We start from the raw sequence: 18,257 nt of genomic DNA on the forward strand, positions 1-18,257 counted from the left end.
CATGTCCATCTCATGTCCCCATGGTGTCCCCATGGTGTCCCCATGTCCCCAAGATGTCCTGCTGCCACCCCTCCATGTCCATCTCACCTCCGCACGATGTCCCCAAGGTGTCCCCATGTCCCCAAGGTGTTCTGCTGCCACCCTTCCATGTCCATCTCATGTCCCCAAGATGTCCCCATGTCCCCAGGGTGTCCTGCTGCCACCCCTCCATGTCCATCTCATGTCCCCATGGTGTCCCCAAGGTGTCCCCATGTCCCCAAGGTGTCCTGCTGCCACCCCTCCATGTCCATCTCATGTCCCCATGGTGTCCCCATGTCCCCATGGTGTCCTGCTGCCACCCCTCCATGTCCATCTCACCTCCCCACGATGTCCCCAAGGTGTCCCCATGTCCCCATGGTGTCCTGCTGCCACCCCTCCATGTCCATCTCATGTCCCCATGGTGTCCCCATTGTGTCCCCATGTCCCCAAGGTGTCCTGCTGCCACCCCTCCATGTCCATCTCACCTCCCCAAGGTGTCCCCAAGGTGTCCCCATGTCCCCAAGCTGTCCTGCTGCCACCCCTCCATGTCCATCTCATGTCCCCATGGTGTCCCCATGTCCCTATGGTGTCCTGCTGCCACCCCTCCATGTCCATCTCATGTCCCCATGGTGTCCCCATGTCCCCATGGTGTCCTGCTGCCACCCCTCCATGTCCATCTCATGTCCCCATGATGTCCCCAAGCTGTCCTGCTGCCACCCCTCCATGTCCATCTCACGTCCCCATGGTGTCCCCACTGTCACCCCCCCCACCCCCCTGGTGTCCCCAAGGTGTCCCCACAGTGTCCCCCCCTCTGTCCCCCCAGGACCTGCTCCGGGCCATCAGTGGCACCCTCATCTTCCTCGTGGTGGCCCTGGTGGCCTTGGCCTCATCCCGTGACGCCCTGGCTGCCACCACCTTCGTGAGTGTCCCCAAACCGCGCCCCCTCCTTGAGCTCCGCCCCCAACTGACCAGGCCACGCCCCTTTCCCCTCCCCCCAGACCTTCAGCCTCGTCCTGGCCTTGGTCTTCGCCTTCGACACCTTCGTCACCTTCCGCACACGGGTGGCCCCGGGACAGGGTGAGGGACACTGGGGGACACCTGGGACACCCCTGGGTGGGGTTGGGGACACCTGGGACACACCTGGGTGGGCTAGGGAGACACCTGGGAGACCCTGGGGTGGGGCTGGGGACACCTGGGACACCCCTGGGTGGGGTTGGGGACACCTGGGACACCCCTGGGTGGGCTTGGGGACACCTGGGACACCCTGGGGTGGGGTTGGGGACACCTGGAACACCCTGGGGTGGGGTTGGGGGCACCTGGGACACCCCTGGGGTGGGGTTGGGGACACTTGGGGGACCCTGGGGTGGGGTTGGGGACATCTGGGACACCCTGGGGTGGGGCTGGGGACACCTGGGACACCCTGAGGTGGGGTTGGGGACACCTGGGACACCCCTGGGGTGGGGCTAGGGACACCTGGGACACTCTTGGGTGGGGCTGGGACACCTGGGACACCCTTGGGTGGGGTTGGAGACACCTGGGACACCCCTGGGTGGGCTAGGGAGACACCTGGGGGACCCTGGGGTGGGGTTGGGGACACCTGGGACACCCCTGGGTGGGGTTGGGGACACCTTTGGATGGGGTTGGTGACACCTGGGACACCCTTGGGTGGGGTTGGGGACACCTGGGACACCCCTGGGTGGGGCTGGCGACACCTGGGACACCCTGGGGTGGGGTTGGAGACACCTGGGACACCCTGGGGTGGGGCTGGGGACACCTGGCACATCTTTGGGTAGGGTTGGAGACACCTGGGACACCTTTGGGTGGGGCTGGGGACACCTGGCACACCCTGGGGTGGGGTTGGAGACACCTGGGACACCCTGGGGTGGGGCTGGGGACACCTGGGACACCTTTGGGGTGGGGTTGGGGACACCTGGGAGACCCTGGGTGGGCTAGGGAGACACCTGGGGGACCCTGGGGTGGGGTTGGGGACCCCTGGGACACCCTGGGGTGGGGTTGGGGACACCTTTGGATGGGGTTGGAGACACCTGGGACACCCTTGGGTGGGGTTGGAGACACCTGGGACACCTTTGGGTGGGGCTGGGGACACCTGGGACCCCTTTAGGTGGGATGGGGGCCACCTGTGTTCTCCTCCACCATCTCCAACTCTTTCTCCTCCAGACCCCGACATGGAGGGCGGCTGAAGGCCACGCCCCCCACCGCTGTCCCACTGTCCCCTCTGTCCCCTCGCCACCCGGTCCTGCCCCCCACCCCCCAGATTAAACCTTGTCCCACACCTGGTGCTGCTCAGGGTCGTGTTTGTGGGGCGGGGTGGCCGAGGGGACATTGTGTCCCTTCTGTGGCTCGTTAATTAATTAATGATGGCGGTGGGGTCCCCTCGTCTTGGACGGGGGGTGGAGGGTGTCAGTGGTGGGGGTGGGGGTCACTCATGGTGGTGGTCCCATCATCATCATCACCATCATCACGATGGGTCCATTTTGGTGGTGATGGGTCCATGAACATCGTCATGGGTCCATCATCATCATCATGGGTCAGAGGTGGTGATTCCATCATGGTGGTGGGTCCATCATCATCATCATCATCATCATGGTGGGGCCATTATGGTGGTGATGGGTCCATGAGCATCATCATGGGTCCATCATCATCATCATGGGTCAGAGGTGGTGATTCCATCATGGTGGTGGGTCCATCATCATCATCATCATCATCGTCATGGTGGGGCCATTATGGTGGTGATGGGTCCATGAGCATCGTCATGGGTCCATCATCATCATCATGGGTCAGAGGTGGTGATTCCATCATGGTGGTGGGTCCATCATCATCATCATCATCATCATCATCATGGTGGGTCCAGTATGGTGGTGATGGGTCCACGAGCATTGTCATGGGTCCATTATGGTGGTCCGTCATGATCATGGTGGGTCAGAAGTGGTGACTCCATCATGGTGGTGGACCCATCATCATCATCATCACCATCATCATCATCATCATCATCATCATCATGGTGGGGCCAATATGGTGGTGATGGGTCCATCATCATCATCATGGGTCAGAGCTGGTGATTCCATCATGGTGGTGACTCCATCATCATCATCATCATCATCATGGTGGATCCAATATGGTGGTGATGGGTCCATGAGCATCATCATGGGTCCATTATGGTTGTCCATCATGATCATCATGGGTCAGAGATGGTGACTCCATCATGGTGGTGGACCCATCACCATTATCATCATCATCATCATTGTCATCATGGTGGGTCCAATATGGTGGTGATGGGTCCATGAGCATCATCATGGGTCCATCATGGTGGTCCATCATGATCATGGTGGGTCAGAGGTGGGGACTCCATCATGGTGGTGGGTCCATCATCATCATCATCATCATCGTCATCATGGTGGGTCCATTATGGTGGTGATGGGTCCATGAGCATCATCATGGGTCCATCATCATCATCATGCGTCAGAGGTGGTGATTCCATCATGGTGGTGACTCCATCATCATCATTATCATCATCATCATCATGGTGGGTCCATGATGGTGGTGATGGGTCCATGAGCATCATCATGGGTCCATCATCATCATCATGGGTCAGAGGTGGTGACTCCATAACGGTGGTGGACCCATCATCATCATCATCATCATCACCACCACCACCATCATCATCATCATCATCATGGTGGGTCCAATATGGTGGTGATGGGTCCATGAGCATCATCATGGGTCCATCATGATTGTCCGTCATGATCATGATGGGTCAGAAGTGGTGACTTCATCATGGTGGTGGACCCATCACCATCATCATCACCATCATCATCATCATCATCACTATCATCATGGTGGGTCCATTATGGTGGTGATGGGTCCATGAGCATCATCATGGGTCAGAGGTGGTGACGCCATCATGGTGATGGGTCCATCATCATCATCATGGGTCCATTATGGTGGTGTTGGGTCCATGAGCATCATCATGGGTCCATCATCATCATGGGTCAGAGGTGGTGATTCCATCATGGTGGCGATTCCATCATCATCATCATCATCATCATCATCATCATCATCATCATCATCATCATGGTGGGTCCATTGTGGTGGTGATGGGTCCATGAACATTGTCATGGGTCCATCATGGTGGTCCATCATGATCATGGTGGGTCAGAAGTGGTGACTTCATCATGGTGGTGGACCCATCACCATTATCATTATCATCATCATTGTCATCATGGTGGGTCCAATATGGTGGTGATGGGTCCATGAGCATTATCATGGGTCCATCATGGTGGTCCATCATGATCATGGTGGGTCAGAGGTGGGGACTCCATCATGGTGGTGGGTCCATCATCATCATCATCATCATCGTCATCATGGTGGGTCCATTATGGTGGTGATGGGTCCATCATCATCATCATGGGTCAGAGCTGGTGACTCCATCATGGTGGTGGGTCCATCATCATCATCATCATCATCATGGTGGGGCCATGATGGTGGTGATGGGTCCATGAGCATCGTCATGGGTCCATCATCATCATCATGGGTCAGAGGTGGTGACTCCATAACGGTGGTGGACCCATCATCATCATCATCATCATCATCACCACCACCACCACCATCATCATCATCATCATCATGGTGGGTCCAATATGGTGGTGATGGGTCCATGAGCATCATCATGGGTGCATCATGATTGTCCGTCATGATCATGATGGGTCAGAAGTGGTGACTTCATCATGGTGGTGGACCCATCACCATCATCATCACCATCATCATCATCATCATCACTATCATCATGGTGGGTCCATTATGGTGGTGATGGGTCCATGAGCATCATCATGGGTCAGAGGTGGTGACGCCATCATGGTGATGGGTCCATCATCATCATCATGGGTCCATTATGGTGGTGTTGGGTCCATGAACATCATCATGGGTCCATCATCATCATCATCATGGGTCTTTAGTGGTGGGTCCACCATGGTGGTGATGGGTCCAACATGGTGTTGGTTGGTCAGTCCATTGTCATGGTGGGTCCTTCGTCATGGTGGGTCACTTGTGGTGGCCATGGAGGCCCTCGTGGTGGTGATGGGTCACTCGTCATGCTGGGGGGGGTCTGGTGGGTCCCTCGGGGGATGGGTCACTCCTCATCGTGCAGCTTCTGCAGTGGGGTGGGAGAAGAGACAGAAGGTCCAGGGGGTTGTGGGGCAGCTGTGGGTGGGGTGACAGGAGGTGACAGGAGGTGACGGGGTCCCACCTTGGCTCCGATGTCGCGGCTCTTGGCCCGCAGTTTGTTGACCTGGGACTCGGCGATGTCGGCGCGTTCCTCGGCCTCGTCCAGCTCGTGCTGCGCCTTCCGGAACTTGGCCAGGTTGGTGTTGGCCTGTTCCTCCTGGGGGGGAAGGAGGAGGTCACGGGGTGGCCCCAGGGAGGTGGGGATGGGCTCTGGCCACCCCTATAGCTGGGGTGGCTTCGTCCATCTGTCCATCCTTTCCGTTTGTGGATACATTGATCATCCATCATCCATCCATCCATTCCTCATCCATCCATCATCCATCCATCCATCATCCATCCATCATCCATCCATCATCCATCCATCATCCATCCATCCATCCATCCATCCATCATCCATCCATCCATCATCCATCCATCCATCCATCCATCATCCATCCATCATCCATCCATCCATCCATCATCCATCCATCCATCATCCATCCATCATCCATCCATCATCCATCCATCCATCCATCATCCATCCATCCATCATCCATCCATCATCCATCCATCCATCCATCCATCCATCATCCATCCCTCATCCATCCATCCATCATCCATCCATCCATCCATCATCCATCCATCCATCCATCCACCCATCTCCTCATCCATCCATCCATCCATCATCCATTATCCATCCATCCATCCATCCATCCATCCATCAACCCTCCATCCATCATCCATCCATCCATCATCCATCCATCCATCCATCCATCCATCCATCCATCCATCCATCATCCATCCATCCATCCATATCCATCCATCATCCATCCATCCATCCATCCATCATCCATTATCCATCCATCCATCATCCATCCATCCATCCATCCATATCCATCCATCCATCCATCCATCCATCATCCATCCATCCATCATCCATCCATCCATCATCCATCCATCCATCCATCCTCCCATCCATCATCCATCCATCCCTCATCCATCCATCCATCCATCCATTCATCATCCATCCATCCATCCATCATCCATCCATCCACCCTTCCATCCATCCATCATCCATCCATCATCCATCCATCCATCATCCATCCATCATCCATCCATCCATCCATCCATCCATCCATCCATTGATCTATACACCATCCATCCATCCATCCATCATCCATCCATCCATCATCCATCCATCCATCCATCCATCCATCCATCATCCATCCATCATCCATCCATCCATCCCTCATCCATCCATCATCCATCCATCCATCCATCCATCATCCATCCATCCATCCATCCATCATCCATCCATCATCCATCCATCCCTCCATCCATCCGTCCCTCCGTCTGTCCGTCCCTCTGTCCCATTCACCCACCGCCTCCTCCGCCTGTCTCTTGTAGGCCTTGACTTTCATCTGCAGCTTGTCCACCAGGTCCTGCAGCCGCAGCAGGTTCTTCTTGTCCTCCTCGGTCTGGGGGAACAGGGACAGGGATGGACAGTGGACCAGAGCACAGCCACGACTCCTGGGCCTCAGTTTCCCTTCCCAGGGACTTCCCGCGTCCCCCTGGCCACCAGGTCCTGTGTCACCCACGTCCCTTTGGTCACCCAAAGAATGTTCTGGGTCATCTTCGCTCCTGTGGCCACCTAGTCGATGTCCCTGTGGTCAGCATTCTGGTTGACCACGTCCCCGGGGCCACCATCTCTGCCCAATTTTGATCCCCCACAGCTGTGGCTGAAGGGAGGCCGTGCTGTGGTGGCCTCACCTGGTAGGTGAATTTGACCCACCCAGGTGATGTCACCTGGTGGCTGAGCTCCATGACCCACCCCCATGGTCACACCTGTAGTTGTGTTTGACCTACCTCAACCATCTCACCTGCGTCTGGGATCCTTGAGCCACCCTCCTGGTGTCACCTGGTGGCTGAGCTCCATGAGCCACTTCAATGGTCTCATCTGCACCTGATCTCCATGACCCATCCAGGTGTTCTCACCTGAGCCTCACCTTGAAGCTGAGCTCCTTGACCCATCCCCATGGTCTCCCCTGTACCTGATCTCCATGACCCATCCAGGTGTTCTCACCTGAGCCTCACCTTGAAGCTGAGCTCCTTGACCCATCCCCATGGTCTCCCCTGTACCTGATCTCCATGACCCACCCAGGTGTTCTCACCTGGTACCTGAGTTTCACCTCCATAGTCTCACCTGGTAGCTGAGCTCCTTGACCCACCCCCATGGTCTCACCTCTGTGGTCTCACCTGGTAGCTGAGTTCCATGACTGACCTCAATGGTCTCTTCTGTACCTGATCTCTATGACCTGCCCATCACCTGGTACCTGAGTCTCACCTCCATAGTCTCACCTGGTATCTGAGTCTCACCTCTATGGTCTCATCTCCATGGTCTCACCTGGTAACTGAGCTCCTTGACCCACCCCCATGGTCTCACCTGGTACCTGAGTCTCACCCCCCTGGTCTCACCTGGTAGTTGAGCTCCTTGACCCACCTCCACAGTCTCACCTGGTAGCTGAGCTCCTTGACCCACCCCCACGGTCTCACCTCCATGGTCTCACTCCCATGGTCTCACCTGGTACCTGAGCTCCTTGACCCACCTCCACGGTCTCACCTGGTAGCTGAGCTCCTTGACCCACCTCCACAGTCTCACGTGGTAGCTGAGCTCCTTGACCCACACCCATGGTCTCACCCCCATGGTCTCACCTGGTACCTGAGTCTCACCCCCATGGTCTCACCTGGTAGCTGAGCTCCTTGACCCACCCCCACGGTCTCACCTGGTAGCTGAGCTCCTTGACCCACCACCATGGTCTCATCCCCACGGTCTCACCTGGTACCTGAGCTCCTTGACCCACACCCATGGTCTCACCTGGTACCTGAGCTCCTTGACCCACCTCCACAGTCTCACCTGGTAGCTGAGCTCCTTGACCCACCTCCACGGTCTCACCTGGTACCTGAGCTCCTTGACCCACCTCCATGGTCTCACCTGGTACCTGAGCTCCTTGACCCACCTCCATGGTCTCACCTGGTAGCTGAGCTCCTTGACCCACCTCCACAGTCTCACCTAGTAGCTGAGCTCCTTGATCCACCTCCACGGTCTCACCTGGTACCTGAGCTCCTTGACCCATCCCCACGGTCTCACCTGGTACCTGAGTCTCACCTCCATGGTCTCACCTGGTAGCTGAGCTCCTTGACCCACCCCCATGGTCTCACCCCCATGGTCTCACCTGGTACCTAAGTCTCACCCACATGGTCTCACCTGGTACCCGAGCTCCTTGACCCACCCCCCTGATCTCACCTGGTACCTGAGCTCCTTGACCCACCTCCACGGTCTCACCTGGTAGCTGAGCTCCTTGACCCATCCCCATGGTCGTCTCACCTGGTACCTGAGCTCCTTGACCCACACCCATGGTCTCACCCCCATGGTCTCACCTGGTACCTGAGTCTCACCCCCCCGGTCTCACCTGGTACCTGAGCTCCTTGACCCACCTCCACAGTCTCACCTGGTAGCTGAGCTCCTTGACCCACCCCCATGGTCGTCTCACCTGGTACCTGAGCTCCTTGACCCACACCCATGGTCTCACCCCCATGGTCTCACCTGGTACCTGAGTCTCACCCCCACGGTCTCACCTGGTAGCTGAGCTCTTTGACCCACCTCCACAGTCTCACCTGGTACCTGAGCTCCTTGACCCACCCCCATGGTCTCACCCCCACGGTCTCACCTGGTAGCTGAGCTCCTTGACCCTCCACCATGGTCTCACCTGGTTGCTGAGTCTCACCCCCATGGTCTCACCTGGTACCTGAGCTCCTTGACCCACACCCATGGTCTCACCCCCATGGTCTCACCTGGTACCTGAGCTCCTTGACCCACACCCATGGTCTCACCCCCATGGTCTCACCTGGTACCTGAGCTCCTTGACCCACCTCCACGGTCTCACCTGGTACCTGAGCTCCTTGACCCACCTCCACGGTCTCACCTGGTAGCTGAGCTCCTTGACCCACCTCCACAGTCTCACCTGGTACCTGAGCTCCTTGACCCACCCCCACGGTCTCACCTGGTAGCTGAGCTCCTTGACCCACCTCCACGGTCTCACCTGGTAGCTGAGCTCCTTGACCCACCTCCACGGTCTCACCTGGTAGCTGAGCTCCTTGACCCACCTCCATGGTCGTCTCACCTGGTACTTGAGCTCCTTGACCCACCTCCACAGTCTCACCTGGTACCTGAGCTCCTTGACCCACCTCCACGGTCTCACCTGGTAGCTGAGCTCCTTGACCCACCTCCACAGTCTCACCTGGTACCTGAGCTCCTTGACCCACCTCCACAGTCTCACCTGGTACCTGAGCTCCTTGACCCACCTCCACAGTCTCACCTGGTACCTGAGCTCCTTGACCCACCTCCATGGTCTCACCTGGTACCTGAGCTCCTTGACCCATCCCCACGGTCTCACCTGGTACCTGAGTCTCACCTCCATGGTCTCACCTGGTACCTGAGTCTCACCCCCCTGGTCTCACCTGGTAGCTGAGCTCCTTGACCCACCTCCACGGTCTCACCTGGTAGCTGAGCTCCTTGACCCACACCCATGGTCTCACCCCCACGGTCTCACCTGGTAGCTGAGCTCCTTGACCCTCCACCATGGTCTCACCTGGTTGCTGAGTCTCACCCCCATGGTCTCACCTGGTACCTGAGCTCCTTGACCCACACCCATGGTCTCACCCCCATGGTCTCACCTGGTACCTGAGCTCCTTGACCCACCTCCACGGTCTCACCTGGTAGCTGAGCTCCTTGACCCACCCCCATGGTCTCACCCTCATGGTCTCACCCCCATGGTCTCACCTGGTACCTGAGTCTCACCCCCATGGTCTCACCTGGTACCTGAGCTCCTTGACCCACCTCCACGGTCTCACCTGGTACCTAAGTCTCACCCACATGGTCTCACCTGGTACCCGAGCTCCTTGTCCCACCTCCATGGTCTCACCTGGTACCTGAGCTCCTTGACCCACCTCCATGGTCTCACCTGGTAGCTGAGCTCCTTGACCCACCTCCACGGTCTCACCTGGTAGCTGAGCTCCTTGACCCACCCCCATGGTCTCACCCCCATGGTCTCACCCCCACGGTCTCACCTGGTAGCTGAGCTCCTTGACCCACCCCCATGGTCTCACCTGGTAGCTGAGCTCCTTGACGCGCCGCTCGGACTTGCGCAGCCCCTTGACGCTCTCGGCGTTGCGCTTCTGCTCGGCCTCCAGCTCGTTCTCCAGCTCCCGCACGCGCCCCTCCAGCTTCTGCAGCTGCTTCTTGCCGCCCTTGAGGGCCAGCTGCTCGGCCTCGTCCAGCCGCAGCTGCAGGTCCTTGATGGTCTGCTCCATGTTCTTCTTCATCCGCTCCAGGTGCGCGCTCGTGTCCTGCTCCTTCTTCAGCTCCTCCGCCATCATGGCCGCCTGCCCGTGGCGGGGACAAGCAGGGGGTCCACGGCACGTTCTCCATGGTGGCCCTGGTGGTGGCCCCGGTGGTGGCCCCAGTGATGGCCCCGGTGATAACCCCGGTGATGGCCCCGCTGATGGACCCAGTGGTGGCCCCGCGGATGGCCCCACTGATGGATCTGGTGGTGGACCCAGTGGTGGACCCGGTGATGGCCCCGCTGATGGACCCAGTGGTGGCCCTGGTGATGGCCCCGGAGGTGGCCACAGTGATGACCCCTGTGATGGACCCAGTGGTGGCCCCACTGATGGCCCGGCTGATGGCCCCGCTGATGGATCTGGTGGTGGCCCCACTGATGGTTCCAGTGATGGCCCCCGTGGTGGCCCCCATGATGGCCCCAGTGGTGGCCCCTGGCAGTGGCCCCAGTGGTGGCCCCTGGCAGTGGCCCTGGTGATGGTCCCAGTGGTGGCCCCACTGATGACCCTGATGATGGCCCCGGTGATGGCCCCAGTGGTGGCCCCGGTGGTGGCCCCGCGGATGGACCCAGTGGTGGCCCTGCTGATGGCTCCAGTGATGGCCCCTGTGGTGGACCCAGTGGTGGCCCCGCTGATGGCCCGGCTGATGGCCCCGCTGATGGATCTGGTGGTGGCCCCACTGATGGTTCCAGTGATGGCCCCCGTGGTGGCCCCCATGATGGCCCCAGTGGTGGCCCCTGGCAGTGGCCCTGGTGATGGTCTCAGTGGTGGCCCCACTGATGGCCCTGGTGATGGCCAAACTGATGGCCCTGGTGTTGGCCACAGTGATGACCCCGCTGATGCCCCCGCTGATGGCGCAGGAGGTGGCCACAGTGATGACCCCAGTGGTGGCCCCAGTGATGACCCCTGTGATGGATCCAGTGGTGGCCCTGGTGATGGCCCCAGTGATGAACTCAGTGATGGACCCAGTGGTGGCCCTGGTGGTGGCCCTGGTGGTGGCCCCGGTGATGGCCCTGGTGATGGATCTGGTGGTGGCCCCACTGATGGCTCCAGTGATGGCCCCTGTGGTGGCCCCTGTGGTGGCTCCCATGGTGGCCCCCATGATGGCCCCAGTGGTGGATCTGGTGGTGGCCCCACTGATGGCTCCAGTGATGGCCCCCATGATGGCCCCAGTGGTGGCCCCCATGACGGCCCAGGTGGTGGCCCCGGTGGTGGCCCAGGTGGTGGCCCCACTGATGACCCCTGTGGTGGCCCCGCCGCAACACTCACGTCAGTGATGGCCTTCTTGGCCTTCTCCTCGGCATTCCGGCACTCCTGGACGGCCTCTTCCACCTCTGTCTGCAGCTGGGAGATGTCACCCTCCATCTTCTTCTTCTGGTTGATGAGGCTGGTGTTCTGGGTGGACAGGAGGCACCTCAGGAGGTGGCCCAGGGGCTGCTGTCCCACCCCTCAGTCCCCACAGGTCTTGGAGACTCCCCAGTGTCGCTGCAGGGTGGAGGTCTTGGTGACACAGCAGAGAAATGGACACCACCCTTCTGCAGACCAACCAAAGGTTCCTTGGACCTTCCATGGATCCACCCAACCTCCTCCAGACCAACCCAACCCTCCTGAGACCTTCAGGAGAAGGTGGTGCTGTTTGGTCTGGGTCAGCTGGAGACATCTTGGGGGTCTCCAGCTCAGCAAGAGTTGGTCTTCATCACCCAAATCCAACCAGACCAACCCAACCTCCTCCAACCAAACCCAACCCTCCTTGGACCTTCTTTAGACCAACCCAGTCTCCTCCAGACCAACCCAACCCTCCTGAGACCTTCAGGAGAAGGTGTCACTCTTGGGTCCAGGTCAGCTGGAGACATCTTGGGGGTCTCCAGCTCAGCAAGAGTTGGTCTTCATCACCCCAATTCATCCAGATCTTCCATGGACCGACTCAACCTCCTCCAACCAAACCCAACCCTCCTTGGACCTTCTTTAGACCAACCCAACCTCCTCCAGACCAACCCAGCCCTCCTGAAACCTTCAGGAGAAGGTGTCACTCTTGGGTCCGGGTCAGCTGGAGATATCTTGGGGGTCTCCAGCTCAGCAAGAGTTGGTCTTCATCACCCCAATCCATCCAGATCTTCCATGGACCGACTCAACCTCCTCCAACCAAACCCAACCCTCCTTGGACCTTCTTTAGACCAACCCAGTCTCCTCCAGACCAACCCAACCTTTCTCAGACCTTCAGGAGAAGGTGGTGCTGTTGGGTCTGGGTCAGCTGGAGACATCCTGGGGGTCTCCAGCTCAGCAAGAGTTGGTCTTCATCACCCCAATCCATCCAGATCTTCCATGGACCGACTCAACCTCCTCCAACCAAACCCAACCCTCCTTGGACCTTCTTTAGACCAACCCAGTCTCCTCCAACCCAACCCAGCCCTCCTGAAACCTTCAGGAGAAGGTGTCACTCTTGGGTCCAGGTCAGCTGGAGATATCTTGGGGGTCTCCAGCTCAGCAAGAGTTGGTCTTCATCACCCCAATCCAACCAGACCTTCCATGGACCAACTCAACCTCCTCCAACCCAACCCTCCTTGGACCTTCTTTAGACCAACTCAACCTCTTCCAGACCAACCCAACCCTCCTGAGACCTTCAGGAGAAGGTGTCACTCTTGGGTCCGGGTCAGCTGGAGATATCTTGGGGGTCTCAAGCTCAGCAAGAGTTGGTCTTTCTCAACCAGACCTTCCATGGACCAACTCAACCCTCCTTGGACCTTCCATGGATCCACTCAACCTCCTCCAGACCAACCCAACCCTCCTGAGACCTTCAGGAGAAGGTGTCACTCTTGGGTCCGGGTCAGCTGGAGATATCTTGGGGGTCTCCAGCTCAGCAAGAGTTGGTCTTCATCACCCAAATCCAACCAGATCTTCCATGGACCAACTCAACCTCCTCCAACCAAACCCAACCCTCCTTGGACCTTCTTTAGACCAACCCAGTCTCCTCCAGACCAACCCAACCTTTCTCAGACCTTCAGGAGAAGGTGGCAATGTTGGGTATGGGTCAACTGGAGACATCTTGGGGGTCTCCAGCTCAGCAAGAGTTGGTCTTCATCACTCCAATCCAACCAGATCTTCCATGGACCAACTCAACCTCCTCCAACCAAACCCAACCCTCCTTGGACCTTCTTTAGACCAACCCAGTCTCCTCCAGACCAACCCAACCCTCCTGAGACCTTCAGGAGAAGGTGTCACTCTTGGGTCCGGGTCAGCTGGAGATATCTTGGGGGTCTCCAGCTCAGCAAGAGTTGGTCTTTCTCAACCAGACCTTCCATGGACCAACTCAACCCTCCTTGGACCTTCCATGGATCCACTCAACCTCCTCCAGACCAACCCAACCCTCCTGAGACCTTCAGGAGAAGGTGTCACTCTTGGGTCCGGGTCAACTGGAGACATCTTGGGGGTCTCCAGCTCAGCAAGAGTTGGTCTTCATCACCCAAATCCATCCAGATCTTCCATGGACCAACTCAACCTCCTCCAACCCAACCCAACCCTCCTTGGACCTTCTTTAGACCAACCCAGTCTCCTCCAGACCAACCCAACCTTTCTCAGACCTTCAGGAGAAGGTGGCAATGTTGGGTATGGGTCAACTGGAGACATCGTGGGGGTCTCCAGCTCAGCAAGAGTTGGTCTTCATCACCCCAATCCAACCAGACCAACCCAACCTCCTCCAGACCAACCCAACCCTCCTGAGACCTTCAGGAGAAGGTGTCACTCTTGGGTCCGGGTCAGCTGGAGACATCTTGGGGGTCTCCAGCTCAGCAAGAGTTGGTCTTTCTCAACCAGACCTTCCATGGACCAACTCAGCCCTCCTTGGACCTTCTCTAGACCAACCCAACCTCCTCCAGACCAGCCCTTCAGGAGGAGGGCGGGATGTTGGGTCTGCCCCACCCTGAGCCACCTTGAGCTCCCCAGCCAAGCAACCAGAGCTGTTTCTCCTGGGCTGGAGCAGCCCTGGATGGAGGTGGCCCCTCTCCTGGCAGGCAGGTGAGGTCTCACCTGTGAGTGGAGGAGCTGGACCCTCTCGCTGGCCTCGATCAGCTCCTGCTCGGCCAATTTCCGGGCCCTCTCGGTCTGTTCCACCAGGCCCCGGAGCTCCTCCAGCTCGGACTGCAGCAGGGTGTTCCTGCGCTCCACCATGGCCACGTTCTCCTTCAGGTCCTCCCCGACCCTTGCCGCATCATCCAGCTGCAGCTGTGTGTCCTGGGGGTGGTGGGAAGGGGTGGTGGGTCCACCCAGCCATGGGGTGGTGGGAAAGGGGTGATGGGTCCACCTGCCCCATGGGGTGGTGGGAAGGGGTAGTGGGTCCACCTGCCCCATGGTGTGGTGGGTCCACCAGCCCATGGTGTGGTGGGAAGGTGTGGTGGGTCCACCTGCCCCATGGCATGGTGGGTCTACCCAGCCATGGGGTGGTGGGAAGGGGTGGTGGGTCCACCCAGCCGTGGGGTGGTGGGTCCACCTGCCCCATGGTGTGGTGGGTCCACCTGGTCATGGGGTGGTGGGGAGGGGTGGTGGGTCCACCTGCCCATGGAGTGGTGGGTCCACCTGCCCATGGTGTGGTGGGTCCACCTGGCCATGTGGTGGGAAGGGGTGGTGGGTCCACCCAGCCATGGTGTGGTGGGTCCACCTGCCCATGGTGTGGTGGGTCCACCTGCCCATGGTGTGGTGGGAAGGGGTGGTGGGTCCACCCAGCCATGGGGTGGTGGGTCCACCCGGTCATGGGGTGGTTGGAAGGGGTGGTGGGTTCACCCGACCATGGGGTGGTGGGAAGGGGTGGTGGGTCCACCTGACCATGGCATGGTGGGAAGGGGTGGTGGGTCCACCTGGCCATGTGGTGGGAAGGGGTGGTGGGTCCACCCAGCCATGGTGTGGTGGGTCCACCTGCCCATGGTGTGGTGGGAAGGTGTGGTGGGTCCACCCAGCCATGGTGTGGTGGGTCCACCTGCCCATGGTGTGGTGGGTCCACCTGCCCATGGTGTGGTGGGAAGGGGTGGTGGGTCCACCCAGCCATGGGGTGGTGGGTCCACCCGGTCATGGGGTGGTGGGAAGGGGTGGTGGGTCCACCTGCCCATGGAGTGGTGGGTCCATCAAACCACCCCTGTTGGGTAGCAGGACCTCCAACACCCCAAGGCCCCCATGGACAGGTACCTTCAGGACCTCAATGTCCCCATGGACAGGGACCTTGAGGAGCATCCTACACCTCCGTGTCCCACGGGACAGGTACCTTCAGGACAACCATGTCCCCATGGACAGGAACCTTTTGGTACCTCCTGCACCTCCATGTCCCCATTGTACCTTCAGGTACCTTCTGCACCTCCATGTCCCCGTGGGACCTTCAGGTATCTCCTGCACCTCCATGCCCTCATGAGACCTTCAGGCATCTCCCACCCCTCCACACCACATGGACAGGGACCTTCAGGTACCTCCTACACCTCCATGTCCCCATTGTACCTTCAGGTACCTCCTGCACCTCCATGTCCCCGTACAACCTTCAGGTACCTCCTGCACCTGCATGTCGCTGTGGGACCTTCAGGTACCTCCTACACCTCCATGTCCTCATGGGACCTTCAGATATCTCCTACCCCTCCACACCACATGGAAAGGTACCTTCAGGTACCTCCTGCACCTCCATGTCCCCATGGGACCTTCAGGTACCTCCTGCACCTCCATGCCCTCATGAGACCTTCAGGTACCTCCTACACCTCCATGTCCCCATGGGACCTTCAGACATCTCCTACCCCTCCACACCACATGGACAGGTACCTTCAGGTACCTCCTGCACCTCCATGTCCCTGTGGGACCTTCAGGTACCTCCTACACCTCCATGTCCTCATGGGACCTTCAGATATCTCCTACCCCTCCACACCACATGGACAGGTACCTTCAGGTACCTCCTACACCTCCATGTCCCTGTGGGACCTTCAGGTACCTCCTGCACCTCCATGTCCCCATGGGACCTTCAGGTACCTCCTGCACCTCCATGTCCCCATGGGACCTTCAGGTACCTCCTACCCCTCCATGTCCCTGTGGGACCTTCAGGTACCTCGTGCACCTCCATGTCCCTGTGGGACCTTCAGGTACCTCCTGCACCTCCATGTCCCCGTGGGACCTTCAGGTACCTCCTGCACCTCCATGCCACATGGACAGGTACCTTCAGGTACCTCCTGCACCTCCATGTCCCCGTTGGACCTTCAGGCATCTCCTACCCCTCCATGCCACATGGACAGGTACCTTCAGGTACCTCCTGCACCTCCATATCCCCATGAGACCTTCAGGTACCTCCTGCACCTCCATGTCCCCATTGTACCTTCAGGTACCTCCTGCACCTCCATGTCCTCGTGCAACCTTCAGGTACCTCCTACACCTCCATGTCCCCATGGGACCTTCAGACATCTCCTACCCCTCCACACCACATGGACAGGTACCTTCAGGTACCTCCTGCACCTCCATGTCCCTGTGGGTCCTTCAGGCACCTTCTACCCCTCCACACCACATGGACAGGTGGCTTTCAGGTACCTCCTGCACCTCCATGTCCCCATGGGACCTTCAGGTACCTCCCACCCCTCCATGTCCCCATGGGACCTTCAGGTACCTCCTGCACCTCCATGTCCCCATGAGACCTTCAGGCACCTCCCAGACCTCCACACCACATGGACAGGTACCTTCAGGTACCTCCTGCACCTCCATGTCCCTGTGGGACCTTCAGGTACCTCCTACACCTCCATGTCCCCATTGTACCTTCAGGTACCTCCTGCACCTCCATGTCCTCATGGGACCTTCAGATATCTCCTACCCCTCCATGCCACATGGACAGGGACCTTCAGGTACCTCCTGCACCTCCATGTCCCCGTGGGACCTTCAGGTACCTCCTGCACCTCCATGCCACATGGACAGGTACCTTCAGGTACCTCCTGCACCTGCATGTCCCTGTGGGACCTTCAGCTACCTCCTGCACCTCCATGTCCTCATGGGACCTTCAGGTACCTCCTGCACCTCCATGCCCTCATGAGACCTTCAGCTACCTCCTACACCTCCATGTCCCCATTGTACCTTCAGGTACCTCCTGCACCTCCATGTCCCCATGGGACCTTCAGACATCTCCCACCCCTCCACACCACATGGACAGGTACCTTCAGGTACCTCCTGCACCTCCATGTCCCTGTGGGACCTTCAGGCACCTCCCAGCCCTCCACACCACATGGACAGGTACCTTCAGGTAGCCCTGCAGAGCCTTGACCTGCTTCTGGGCCTCGTTGGCGCCGCGGTTGGCGTGGCTGAGCTGGATCTCCATCTCGTTGAGGTCGCCCTCCATCTTCTTCTTCAGCCTCAGTGCCTCGTTGCGGCTCCGGGTCTCGGCGTCCAGCGAGGTCTGGAGCGACTCCACCACGCGCAGGTGGTTGCGCTTCACCTGCTCCATCTCCTCCTCCTTCTCGCCCAGCTTCCGCTCGTACTCCGCCTTCACCTGGTTGAACTCCAGCTGCGCCCTCAGGATCTTCCCCTCCTCGTGCTCCAGGGAGGCCTGGGGAGGACACAGAGGACCTTGAGGACCACGGAGCGTGGACGTCCCACCAGGAGAACGCAGGGATGGGGTGGGACGG

At 58.8% G+C, this 18,257-nt stretch overlaps 1 protein-coding gene and 1 long non-coding RNA gene across 4 annotated transcripts in view; one reads left to right on the top strand and one right to left on the bottom strand.

Annotated features, from left to right (window-relative positions):
- Window positions 1–837: 837 nt before the first annotated feature.
- On the top strand, window positions 838–2,308 carry LOC132338834 (uncharacterized). Its single transcript, XR_009489545.1, has 3 exons — window positions 838–937; window positions 1,017–1,095; window positions 2,197–2,308. It is a non-coding gene; the product is annotated as an uncharacterized LOC132338834 (long non-coding RNA).
- An 8-nt stretch (window positions 2,309–2,316) lies between these two features.
- LOC132338813 (myosin-6-like) overlaps window positions 2,317–18,257 on the bottom strand; it is a 54,009-nt gene continuing 38,068 nt past the window's right edge. For all 3 annotated transcript variants that reach the window (XM_059868693.1, XM_059868686.1, XM_059868703.1), the window contains exons 34-40: window positions 17,870–18,178; window positions 14,659–14,862; window positions 11,905–12,030; window positions 10,405–10,680; window positions 6,621–6,716; window positions 5,282–5,416; window positions 2,317–5,185 (exon numbers count right to left, since the gene is read on the bottom strand). In XM_059868693.1, the coding sequence (XP_059724676.1) occupies window positions 5,165–5,185; window positions 5,282–5,416; window positions 6,621–6,716; window positions 10,405–10,680; window positions 11,905–12,030; window positions 14,659–14,862; window positions 17,870–18,178 (1,167 nt within the window). In that variant the 3' untranslated portion in view covers window positions 2,317–5,164. The remainder of the gene's footprint in view (window positions 5,186–5,281; window positions 5,417–6,620; window positions 6,717–10,404; window positions 10,681–11,904; window positions 12,031–14,658; window positions 14,863–17,869; window positions 18,179–18,257) is intronic.

Source organism: Haemorhous mexicanus, chromosome 1 (assembly GCF_027477595.1).
Source record: "Haemorhous mexicanus isolate bHaeMex1 chromosome 1, bHaeMex1.pri, whole genome shotgun sequence".
Lineage (NCBI taxonomy): Eukaryota > Metazoa > Chordata > Aves > Passeriformes > Fringillidae > Haemorhous > Haemorhous mexicanus.